The sequence below is a fragment of the Clarias gariepinus genome, chromosome 19, assembly GCF_024256425.1.
Source record: "Clarias gariepinus isolate MV-2021 ecotype Netherlands chromosome 19, CGAR_prim_01v2, whole genome shotgun sequence".
Taxonomy (NCBI): domain Eukaryota; kingdom Metazoa; phylum Chordata; class Actinopteri; order Siluriformes; family Clariidae; genus Clarias; species Clarias gariepinus.
In genome coordinates, this window is record NC_071118.1 from 14,768,524 (window position 1) to 14,781,226 (window position 12,703).

At 40.5% G+C, this 12,703-nt stretch overlaps 1 protein-coding gene across 1 annotated transcript in view; it reads left to right on the forward strand.

Annotated features, from left to right (window-relative positions):
* The window catches only part of tnksa (tankyrase, TRF1-interacting ankyrin-related ADP-ribose polymerase a), a 113,581-nt gene that overhangs the window by 80,487 nt on the left and 20,391 nt on the right, over positions 1–12,703 (forward strand). Inside the window, exons 6-13 of the mRNA XM_053478089.1 lie at positions 2,191–2,285; positions 3,042–3,108; positions 5,997–6,183; positions 6,731–6,852; positions 7,296–7,387; positions 8,207–8,285; positions 12,298–12,469; positions 12,558–12,637. Coding sequence (XP_053334064.1) covers positions 2,191–2,285; positions 3,042–3,108; positions 5,997–6,183; positions 6,731–6,852; positions 7,296–7,387; positions 8,207–8,285; positions 12,298–12,469; positions 12,558–12,637 — 894 coding nt within the window. The remainder of the gene's footprint in view (positions 1–2,190; positions 2,286–3,041; positions 3,109–5,996; positions 6,184–6,730; positions 6,853–7,295; positions 7,388–8,206; positions 8,286–12,297; positions 12,470–12,557; positions 12,638–12,703) is intronic.

Sequence of the window (12,703 nt, forward strand, 5' to 3'; positions counted from 1 at the left end):
CAATGTAAAGTACAATGTTTATAATGGTTTCCATCATTTCTGGACAAGTGGTTAATCATACGGAGCGATATCAGATTACAAACACGTTATAGTGTAGAAGAGCATCCTGACCAGCAGCCTTGATAAGATTTTCAGAATCCTCGCACATTTCTAACACCAAAAAGGCACGATCAGGATGCACACAGTGACCGGTATTCAAAACATCTACAACACAGGCTTTGAATCTCTTCATTATTACTTTTCAGCATCTGTGAAAATGCACATGTGGGCAGGACTCCAGTGAGTTGTACATTGTTGGTATTATTATTATTATTATAAAATGTTGCCAGGCAGATGAGTGACTCATCAGGCTGTTAATATGCGGTGTAACTTTTGTGTTCCTTTTCGTCATTCACAACCTAACACCGATTACGCTTAGCATGTATTTGCATTAACATGATTTTGGTGATATCTTTCTGATCTTGCAAACGTAGCCTTGCTACTTGTTCGTGCATCCCACCATCAGCTGGGACTTTTAGAGTTACATCACGTCAGCTGTCTTTTTGTCATAACCCGCGCAATGACATTAGGACACAGTGTGATTGATGGCGGATTTAGAGCTTAAGTGGAAACAATGCAAGCTGATCTGAGGACATAAGACAGGCTGAAGGACTTGAAGATCTGACCTGTTGCTTTCCTTTATTGCCTTAGAGATGAAGCAGTCATACCTCACCATTGTCAGGAGTCGAAGAGAATTGTGGGTAATGTTGGAAATTGTTGTGAAAATACACTGTCTGGCCAAAAACCAAGTCACCAGTTTAGAAAGCTCAAATTATTAGGCTGCATCTAACAAAGAAAACAACTAAGGAGATTTTAAACTACTAGAACTGGGTTAAGAACACCTTATCAAAACCTGTAAGGACAGTGCCTCAACTTTGTTAAACACTTGGGAAAATGGCATGGTAAAAATCTAAAGTAAAAACCATAGCCATGTTTAATAGTGAAAGTAAGAACATGTACAAGTACAAGAAGTAAATGCACTCATCATGCACTGTGTCCACTGTACAAGCCTCTGGAGTGTTATGATCTGAGGTAGCTTCAGTTAGTCAGGGCCAGGCTCAGCAACATTCTGTACCTGAATGTACTGAATGACCAGGGTATCACATCACCGGAGTTTTACTTCCCCAATGGCACGGGTATATTCCATGGCTCATAATTTAAAAGAGTTGTTCTGGCAGCATGAGGAATCATTTCCTCCCAAAAACTCTACCACATTGTGTGTTATAATTAAAGCTAAAGTTGATTGAAGGAAATATTAGATTCCGTGACTTTTTGGCCAGGCAATGTAGAAGAGACCAAGAAGTTATCAGAAATCGTAGATGTTGTTGAAGAATAAATATTGGATGTGTTTTAATTATAAATGTTGATGTGCAGGTGGTTTGGTGGTTATTTTTTATTTTTGTTAAAGGTTTTTGTGACAGGACTTCTCAGACATTTTATCAAATTATTAAGTGTTTTTAAAATTATAATAAAACAGACTTTTTGCAGACGCTGTGACAATATCATCCCTAGATGATGCAGCCTAATGCAGTCTTGCTAACAATATTAGCACAAGGTAGCAATAACTGGGATACTGAGAAAGCACTTGTCAACCTCGCTGTTCCAGCTTTGTGGATGATCGTTACCCCTGTGCTCAGAGGGGGACATCTTCAGCTGAGGCTGAGAAAATAGTCCTGAGGCGCCTCAATTATTATTATTATTATTATTATTATATTTTTTTAATTCAGTGAGTTATTGATACCGTTAACACATTCGTTCTTTAGAATTCTTTTCCGCTAAGTTTGGACGGCTTTGGAAGGTCAGCGATTAGCTTGCATAACAGTTAAGCAGAGGGATAAATTATTTGCAGCAGCTGCTAACTTGGCTGTAGTCTAAACCGCCTGAATTAAGCAGTGACTTTGAAGGAGTTTGCACCAGGGAATCATGTCCAGCGAAGGTTATTTGTTACTGCACTTCCTCAGTGAGACTAAAAACCTGGTTTATTTTTGTGCTTAGCTGCTGAAATTGGCCCCAGACTGCACTGTAACGGCTGTGTTAAGTCATTCGCAGTGTAACTTAATGTAGCCGTAGTTTATTATCATTATATGATTTCAACCTTCATATAAAATAAATAATCAAATAAAAACAACGCCTTCTCTTTCCTTCCTCCAGTCGACTCCACTACATCTGGCAGCGGGTTACAACAGAGTCCGAATCGTGCAGCTCCTCCTGCAGCATGGCGCAGACGTCCACGCCAAGGACAAGGGGTAGATATCTAATTCTCTGTGTTTGTGTGTATGTGTATATGCATGTGTATATGTACACTGTATATATATATATATATAACTTTTATTTATATATATTTTTTTCCCTATAGCAAACTGTTTTACTTTATTAACTTTACTCTTTGTAGCATCCCTATTAAGGGAAATAAGATTATTGGTCTTACTCATTTCCCTATCATCACGGCTCCTGAGTCCATGACATTACAGCTTGATGATATCTCAAAAGGAATTGATTTTTTATATATATATATAATTTTTTTTTTGTCAGTCATCCATCATGATTTAGAGCATATTACTGATCATATCATCTTATTATAATTTACTGTACATTTAACTTTTTTTGTAGTCATTAGATTGTTATACATTATCTCACGTTTACCCTGATGAAAAAGAATAGCGTATTCTAAGCCTTATTTATATTTCACGCTTATTTTGTTATGTTTGTTACAATCTGTACGTTAAAATCACAACAGACTGTGGCCTCCTACTGGCGCAGTGGTAACGTGATCGTCCTATCTTCCTGAGATCTCTCAGAGGGGAGGGATGGAAAAAAAAGACCACTGGCTGATGTCCTACAGAGGCTATTAGCATTAAGGCATGATGTTTAAACGTGTCCGTGGGAGCAGTCAGAGTTTCAGACAGATCATATGTCCATGGTATAAAGACCCTGCTTGTTTTAATGTCTGGGTTATAAAGTGGAAACGTGTTACTTATCTCTGTGTTTTCTCTCCGGCTCAGCGGCCTCGTCCCTCTGCACAACGCCTGCTCCTACGGCCACTATGAAGTCACAGAGCTGCTGCTTAAGGTAAAAAACACACACTAACATCCCTCAGGTCCTGTTTGAAATGCGAGGGGTATTCAAATCAAACTGGGACATTTGATTGAGCAACGAAACAGAACACAAGTGTAAGAATAAAATATCTTCTTATTTATCTATATAATCCCCTGCTACACTAATCGAACCAGGTCCTTCCACATGGGAGGCAGGAAGCCTCCAATGCCTGAGCCAGCAATGCCTACCAGACTATAATAAAAAAGAAATAGTAGTACATTGTGAAGGCAGTTGTGGATTTCAATCAAATTAATAAAGTAATTCGTCTCATTATTTAATTTAATCAGTAACTTTGTCAGTGTTCAAATATTTATACACCTCGAAATATGGAGACTTGTCTTTCTTTCCTTTCCAGATACATATAAGAGCATGCAAATTCATATAAACCGGTTAATTGCAGCTGTGCTGCTGTTATCAAAAAAAAATTAATCAATGCTTTCTAACCAATCAGAAGCAAGAATCCAATAGCTCTGTGGTTTAAGAGGATTTAACTGGTGGCTCACAATGAGCAGCTCCCCCCCAGGAGTATCAGCAGCTCCTGATATCTTCTTAAGCCCACAGTGCGTCTGCTCTAGCTGCTTGACTCCAGAGCCGATTAATAGATGCCATGTAAGGGATCAAAAGGACAATTAAAAACCCTGTTATCAGTGTCGGCTTTGTGGTTAACACGTGTTAGCAGGGTTATCAGAGCGGAGCTCTTTGAGACTGATACTTACAGCTCATCTTCCCTCATCCGTCGTCTTTTTAAGGTCATTTGTCACTGCAGATGCTGAAGCAGTGTTTGTCAGGGCATGTGTGACTTTTTGCATTTAGATAGTATTAGTCCCTTTGCATGTTGACTTGATGTGTTTCACATTTTTTAAGGCCTAGTTCATGTTATACTATGTTTCAGTTGTAGTAAATAGTTTTTTTCATTGGTCAGGAATTCTACTCTACTGTACTTTAATAAACACTCTCTGTTGATTCTCATAAGTCTTTTCATCTACAAGGCATGTGTGGCACCCTTAATTAGAGAAAATAACAATATTTTCATTAATAATGTGGAATATCATGTACTATATGTAATATATAATATATTATTCAAAAGATTTTGGGGTTATTTTACACAAAATTATGTTTTAATCTGTCTTTTATTTTACATTGGGATGATTAAAGCAAAGTCTCATGTTAAACACAACTACTTCAAGTTAATTAACATTGCATTGACTCTGCTGAGACGCTAAATAAACTCTGTTCGTGGTGAAGCTGTAATGTTGCGCCGATCAAGTAAAAAAAAAAAAAAAATACACCACACAAGTGGTGCAATTTGATTGGCTGTTTAATTTATTTAATTAGTGCCATCCTTGACTTACAATGCAGGAGCCTTCATCCTAAATTCTCAAACTCAAAGAGTTGACTTTGTAGCTTGTAGCATTAAGTAACCCTGCAGCAACAACAGAGAAAATGTTCATTTTAACTTGCATTCCGGGGCCCATAATGACACAGACCTTTGGAGGAATGTGAATATTTGTAATTCCTTCACTGATCTTGAAGGCCATATGGTGTTGCTACTAGTTTACTGTAAGAAGTTTATTTAACACTAGAGGTTTACGCTGCTCCAGTGTTTCATTAGTCCTTAATTCTGCCTGTTGTATATGCTAACTAATGTTACATTCAGTGAGACACACTCGTAGTTTGATGTAAAAGTCAACTGTTACACCTAATCTACATGTTTTTGGATTCTGGTGGGAGGAAACCGAGAACCCGGAGGAAACCCACCAAGCACGGGGAGGACGGGACGGGAATGAGCTTGGCCGGAAATTAAACGTACTGTAGACTTTGGAGGTGCAAGGCGACAGTGCTAACCACTACATCACCGTGCCCCCATATATATATATTAAAATAATAATAATAATCATTTCGAGCAAGACATTTGTCACCTGCCCACTTTTATGTCAGATTGTGAGCGTGTCCCAAGCGTTTCTGCCTGGGTGTAACAGTACGACAAGCACAATTAAGGGCTTATGAACCAATGGAGCTGCATAAAGAGTGGCAGCGAGTTGACCACACACTCCATTCGCAGGTAATGGTAGCATACAGGCGTCGGGTCGGGGTACTGTTTCCTCTTCAAAGATGTGATTCTTTTATTTCAACAACCTCAAGTGTTTTTTTTTCTCTTATACTACAGCAGTTATCATACACATGTCATAAAGAATCATTTGGGTTTCTGTTATATGACCCAATCCTAGTTTCAAGTTTCAAGTTTAATTCACTACATGACCAGCTTTATGTAATTTTAGTACTTGGTGCTACAAGCAATTCTGTCAATTTTCAGGCTAAATTTTTTAATCAAATTTTTTATAAATTTGATTAAAGATTTTTTTTATTTGTGCAGATTTGAATCAGGCTTAGTGTTTGTTTATTTCCTCTGATAACCGATCCAGGGTTTTCTGCTGATTTTGGCTGGGTGCTGATCCTGGCTTAATTAGAGATGGGGTGTAAAACACACAATAGGAGACACAGGCTTGTGAGTTTGATCAAAGCAAAGCAAATAAAACACAAAGTATTCTCTACACCAAAGAAGGTTGGTGTGAGACACAGCCACATAAATTCCATCTGTTTTGAGGTTGAAGTCTGCGTCACATTGTTGTACAGCTCGCAATAAGAAGTCATTTTTACTTCCCATTTCACACAGTGTCTGAAACAACTTTAGTGCCCTCTGTTGCTTTGGATGTGGTGTAGTTTAGTATTTGTCTCATTAGTGTTGCTCGTAAGTTGTTTCTTTTCTTTTATTACATTTTTTGCTTCAGTCCTCCTGATATTATTTTACTTCATGTTGGAAATTCAAACACACATGACCAAAAGTATTTGTATGCCTTCAGCATGGAGCGTGTGTGAATGCTATGGACCTGTGGCAGTTCACCCCCCTGCATGAGGCAGCGTCCAAGAACCGCGTAGAAGTCTGTTCTCTCCTGCTGAGTCACGGCGCCGATCCTACGCTGGTCAACTGTCACGGCAAGAGCGCGGTGGACATGGCACCTACACCCGAGCTCAAAGAGAGACTCACCTGTGAGCACGTTACTCTTCTTATTCTTCTTATTATCTTTTTTTTTCCTCAAAACAAGCAAATCACATTTTTTAATTTCTGTTTGATTTTGGTTTGGTTTTGAGACGAATCGGGATTAACACATGGCCACCTTTGTCCACTGTAGACTTTATCCTAAAATATAGCAGTTATTAAATCTCCAAAACCAAGCCAATATAAATAAGCTCGCTTTGGATTTATTCAATTAATTTTTAGATGAGGTCTCTACTCTGCTGCGAGTCAGGTTGTTTATCTCATTGATGAATTTCTTATGAATTCCTTAGGTCAGCTTCTCACACTATACTTTATGCTCTTGAATAAACTATACTGCAATGTAGTCTTTCTGATAAATGAAGCAAGGAAAAAAAAAACTCATCACCATTTTGTCTGAACAGCATGAATCTCACAGACAAAAGCTCTGACTGGATTTTAGATGATGATGTGTATTTCCCCCCCAGAATATGCTATTATCCTCGCAGATCTCATCTTCTCACTCACAACCATTTTCTGTTTTGTCCTGCTTGTCATCAGATGAGTTTAAGGGTCACTCTCTGCTCCAGGCGGCACGGGAAGCTGACATGGCCAAAGTAAAGAAGACGCTCGCTCTGGAGATCATCAACTTCAAACACCCGCAGACCCACGAGACTGCACTGGTGAGTCTGCCCCCCCCCACCCCCAAACACACACACATATACACACTTATACATATATACATGTATAGTTTAACTCAAAATGTAACAAAAGGTGAGTGTTCTGATCCCCCAGTACAAATGGTAGATTTCATGACAATTAACATATCCTTCGGAACTCGATATCACCTGACCATGTAGAACCTCTGACTCCATGCCCACACCATTATATCACTGGGGGAGTTTGCCCTTCATTGCAGAGTTAGTTGGTCAGGCCAGACATGTTCAGCACCCACACTTTGCTTCTTTAAGCTTCTGCTGTCAGTCTAATGTTACTACAGCCACCAGTTAAGAATATAGAGCTTGTTTCAAGTACAGATTTTAACAGATATGTGTTACTTAAGTTTGCCCAGGTGCTTGACATGATGTGGTTTGAGTTTTAATTTATTGGTGTTTTGTTGTGGCAGCACTGTGCTGTTGCCTCGCCCCACCCCAAGAGGAAGCAGGTGACCGAGCTGCTGCTTCGGAAAGGCGCCAACGTCAACGAGAAGAACAAAGAGTGAGTTCAGTGAGGCGTTTCATGTTACGGACTCGATTTTTCACCATAAAACAAAACATATTTTAAAAAAATCTTTCTTTTAGATGTATTTTAGTTTAAGTGTTTTTGCAATTTCCGTATATAATCTCCAAAGCTGTAGTCAGAACGCTGATGATGACCTTGACAAAGTCCAACAAAGTGATTGGTAGGATGGGACATCATTGGCCAGAGCATACAGCTGTTCTTCACATGTGATTGGAATAGTATTACTGCTGCAGTAATCTTTAAGACTCTTCCCTTAGCCTTACACTTATAGCACTTATAGCACTTATAGTGCGATTATTAAACTTAGTGGACAGAAAACAATGGTTTCCTTTTTTATTCTGGTTCCTATTTTGGTTTCCTGCTCATATTGTCTCCGGGAGCAAGCCACTGGTCTTGGCCTGTCTTGCTTATTGGGGAGCTATAGCCTGTATCAGGCATTAATCTGACGGTACTCAAACTTAACGGCTTTGTGTCTGAGTCACTCTGGTCACTTTTGCTTAAAAGTCCACATGGCAGTCCTGTTAGGTCAGACCTTCCACTTTCACATGACCTTGATCTTGCAGAAGAAAGGTGTGCAGGAAAGTCTATGGTGTAAAGGACCACATTTGTCCTTCATATCGTAGAAAGAAAATTTGGACTCATACACTGTACATATGATGTAACGACAAATTGTGCACGTACCGTGGGGGACTCTTTGTTGTTAAGGAAATCTTGAGCAATGTGAATGTTGTTAATTGTGAGCGTTGGGTTTGCATGCATTTTAATATCACTCTTTCCTGCCTTTCTTATGTACAGCTTTATGACTCCTCTGCACGTGGCAGCTGAGAGAGCTCACAATGACATCCTGGAGGTGCTGCAGAAACACGGGGCCAAGGTAGGTACTTTACACACACAGTGATTGTCGTGCATCGCATCACATCACATCACATCACATCACGGGCCATCTGGAGTGTCTGTACTGTAACAGACCGCTAGAACACATCGCTAGTGCGATTACTCACACGTCTCCTCCTGTCATACAGACGAACACGCACGCCTCTCAGCACTCCGCTCACTCTCTCACCTCATGAGGGCAGGAGAATGTGGAGCCGTCGGTGCGCTCTCCACTCTCGGGTCCATTAATGATAATGAAAACAATGAGAACCAGTGTTTATGGAGCTTTATGTAAGAGACACATCTAACAAAGTGTCTCTATCTGCAAATTGTGGATGAGACATGGAGAAAGAACATGACTCAAGCGAAACCGCATCAGATTTTCTTTTTTGTATGCCTGTATCAGTGTTATACGGCGCTGAAAATGTGTCCATAAATACATAAACAATCGCTTTTTCTTTGGCTTATTGACTTCAAGACATCAGTAAAGGAGTAGCTGTTATAGCTCCCATAATGCAAATGATACCCGGAACTAATTTGTCTCTCAAATTTTCCACAGCCTCACTCATGGGAGGTGTCTAGGGCACTTGGGGCACTAGGTAGGGTACATACCAGGACAGGGTGCTAGTCCATTACACACACAGCCACTTACACACTACAGGCAATTTGGGAATGCTGATTGTGTGCCAATTGTGGTATAAGAGTAATGAAATTAAAATAATCAGCTTGTAACAGAAACTCTGCTTCATTATAACACTCTTAGTGTTTATATATACAGGGAGGTCAATAAGTATTTGATCACCTTGTGATTTTGCAAGTTCTCTTACTTAGAAATCATGGAGGGGTCTACAATTTTCAGCATAGGTGCATTCCACCTATGTGAGATTTTTTACACAATTTATTTGTGAATTCCTGTGTCAAATAAGTATTTGATCACTTGCTTATCAGCCAGATTTCTGTACCTCTAAAGACCAGTTATTTTGCTTTAAATAGTCCAGCTACACTCTGCTCATGATTCTAAATTAGTAGCACCTGTTTGAGGTTGTTAGCTGTCATAAAGACACCTGTGCACCCCACAATCAGCCAAAGTCTAAGTATATACATGGGGTATCAATGATGCTAAGAATGGTGAAGAATCAGCCCAGAACTACACGGGAGGAGCTGGTCAATGCCGTGAAGAGAACTGGGACCACCTATTCCTAGGCTACTATCAGTAATAGTGTATATACTGTATATATAACTAAGACGTCATGGTTTAAAATCTTGCATCACACAGAAGGTTCCCCTGCTTAAGTCAGCCCATGTCCAGGCTCGTCTGAAGTTTGCCAGGGACCATCTGGATGATCCAGAGGAGTCATGGGAGAAAGTCCTGTGGTCAGATGAGAGCAAAGTAGAACTTTTTGGTCTTAACTCCATTCGCCGTGTTTGGAGGAAGAAGAATGATAAGTATCATTCCAATAATACCATACCTACAGTGAAGCATGGGGCTGGAAGCATCACGCTCTGGGGGTGTTTTTCTGCACAGGAGACAGGACGACTGCACTGTATTAAGGAGATGATAAACGGGGACATGTATTGTGGCATATTGGGCAAAAACCTCCTTCCCTCAGTCAGAGTATTAAAGATGGGGTTTAATGGATCCTTTCCTTAAACACCTCAAACAGGTTCTACTAATTTAGAATCATGAGCAGAGTGTAGCTGGACTATTTAAAGCAAAATAACAGGTCTTTGATGGTTAGAAATCTGGCTGATAAGCAAGTGATCAAATACTTATTTGACACAGTAATTCACAAATAAATTGTTAAGCCTTTCAAAAGGATGCGAATGTACATCACTGTATCTTGAAGTTGGACCTAAAGGACAGCTAGTGACCTGAGAAGTTTTACACACTTTCTGATTTTAATGTTAACATTTTCTGTGTCATCACTCAGTGTTCTTGTGTTGCTTCTATCATCCAGGATGCATGCTGTTTGTTTACCGTCGTAAACATTAGTCTCAAATGCAGCATTTAATTCATTCAGCGGGTGCGCAGTATGAACACGGACCTCTGCTGAAAAACTGGATGGTTAAACGTGTAAATCACAGGAGGGGTCTTTATCTGGTAATATGTCACCTTGTGAAGGATTAAGGTGACATTTCTGAGGTGAAATTCGTGCCAGAAAGCTGTGAAGCTAAAGATTTTTGGCGGTGAGTCAAAATCTCAGTTCTCTCTGCGGGTCTGGAAACTATCAGAGAGGTAAATCATTTATATCAGCGCGGGAGCAGCAGCGGCAGCACCGGTGCTTAAGAGACTGCCAGATCAATGCAGCTCTTTTCCACGAGCCCAATCAGATAAGTATGGACTGATTAGACAGCCGTTCAGGCTCTAGACAAAGCTCAGGATGTCCATGCTGGCTGGTTGCTCTGCTGTGTTTGCTGCAAAAATGTCCTGTTTTTTGTTCTCCTAACGATCCTATCTAATCAACTCTTTCTTAGATGTGTCTTAGGCTTAAAGTATTTTAACCTTGCCAGGCACCTCGGCTAAAACAGCGCAGTGTTGTCTGACTGTTGGGTCTGTTTTAAGCATGTGCAAACTAAGAACACTTAGATTAGGATCAGGTTGTGATCTTCAAGAGAGTTGTGTTCAGAGTTGTGTTTAATTAAACATCTGTGTTGGTTGTAATTGTCTGCTTTTGTGTTACCTCAGGGTGGTGAAATTTTGCAAGTGTTCTGGTTGTGCAACCAAAATTTTTTTCCCAGACAGTTCCATTTCAGAATGTTGATGCATGTTACAGTAAGTTTAAGTGGAATTATTAGGTTAATGCTTGCAATGCAAGTTATTCAGCGAGCATGACCAGGCAGGGGACAGAAACAGTTAGCGTGGAAATCCTACATAGAACGCATAGAAATCATAACACAAACCTTCTGGCTCGGTTAATATTAAGGGAGACAAAGTAAAGCCGGGTTAGTGTTCATACACATTTCAATGTTTTTTTCCTTACAAAATATAGTAAAGACCAGATGATGATTGCCTACAGTATTTTTCCCAGTGTCAAAAGCTTGAATTCGCTCGATTTCACTTGCTCTGTTCGAGTTATAAACAGCCAGTGTGACCTGAGGGCTGTTTCGCCTGACTCACTGTGATAGACTGGGTGATGATGAGTGGTGGAGTGTGAGAGGGGGTGAGTGTGTAAACAGATGGTGTGGCAGTGTCGCACTAATAAGCAGACCACGGAGCAGGGAGGTAAACACACTATTTCGACTCACCACAAGTCAGCACAGAGCAGCGCTGATGGAAGGAGCTCGTTACACACAAGAGACAGACAGCGAGTGAGAGACTGGACGAGCCAAGCCATCTCCAGACCATTTACGTGCCGGGATGCAACATGCAGTCGTCCAGCTGTCACTGTGTTTACAATTATAGGCTGGAATTGCAAATTGAGACTGAACCTCACGCACACGCTGTGTCAAAAGTTGTGAAGAACTTTGGAGAGTTGAGGCACAGGTTAGAAAAAAGTCTGCATGCATGGACACACAGACCGCTGGTTTCTTTTGTGTTGCTTTTTCTTCATAGGCACAGTGCTGACAGACCTTAAAGGATAGCTTTACGGGTCACTTCAGGGCTGTATACGGTTCACACATGAGACTGATGGCAGTCGCATTTAAATGACAATGTGAACAGCAAAATTTTTTAGGTCATTTCAGGTCATGGCCATGTTGCTAAGGATCAGTGTGTGGATCCACACCCTCTATAACTTTTCTAAATAATCGGTTTTAAATAAACTGTTGTAAATTACCAAAACTGTCAGTTTGTTAAAGTTGTATAAAAAAAACTTTATAGGATGGTTTAAATGAGCTATAACCATCCTATAATTCCTGGAGTCGCATGCCTGACTGAACACACTAATGAACACAGCAGTAGCAGCAGATCTGGCACTTCCTTATGTGTGTGTATATATATGTATATATATATATATATATGTGTGTGTGTGTGTGTGTGTGTGTGTGTGTGTGTGTGTTTTATATGAACACAGATGAACGCTGTGGACACCCTGGGACAGACGGCTCTGCACAGAGCGGCTCTCGCTGGTCACCTGCAGACTTGCCGTCTGCTTCTGAGTTACGGCGCAGATCCAGCCGTGGTCTCGCTGCAGGGCTTCACCGCCGCACAGATGGGCAACGAGGCTGTCCAGCAAATCCTCAACGGTAAACACAAGCCTAAGGCACGCTCACAGCACCAGGTATTGTATGTGGGCATTAGAGGATTGCTAACATTCATAACTCTGTTTTGTAGAAAACATTCCCGTGAGGAACTCTGATGTAGACTACAGGCTTTTAGAGGCAGCTAAAGCAGGAGACCTGGACACTGTGAAGGTGACTAATGCACTCGCATCTATCTGGAGGGAAAAAAAAATTAACAAAGCAACAGACACTATTTTT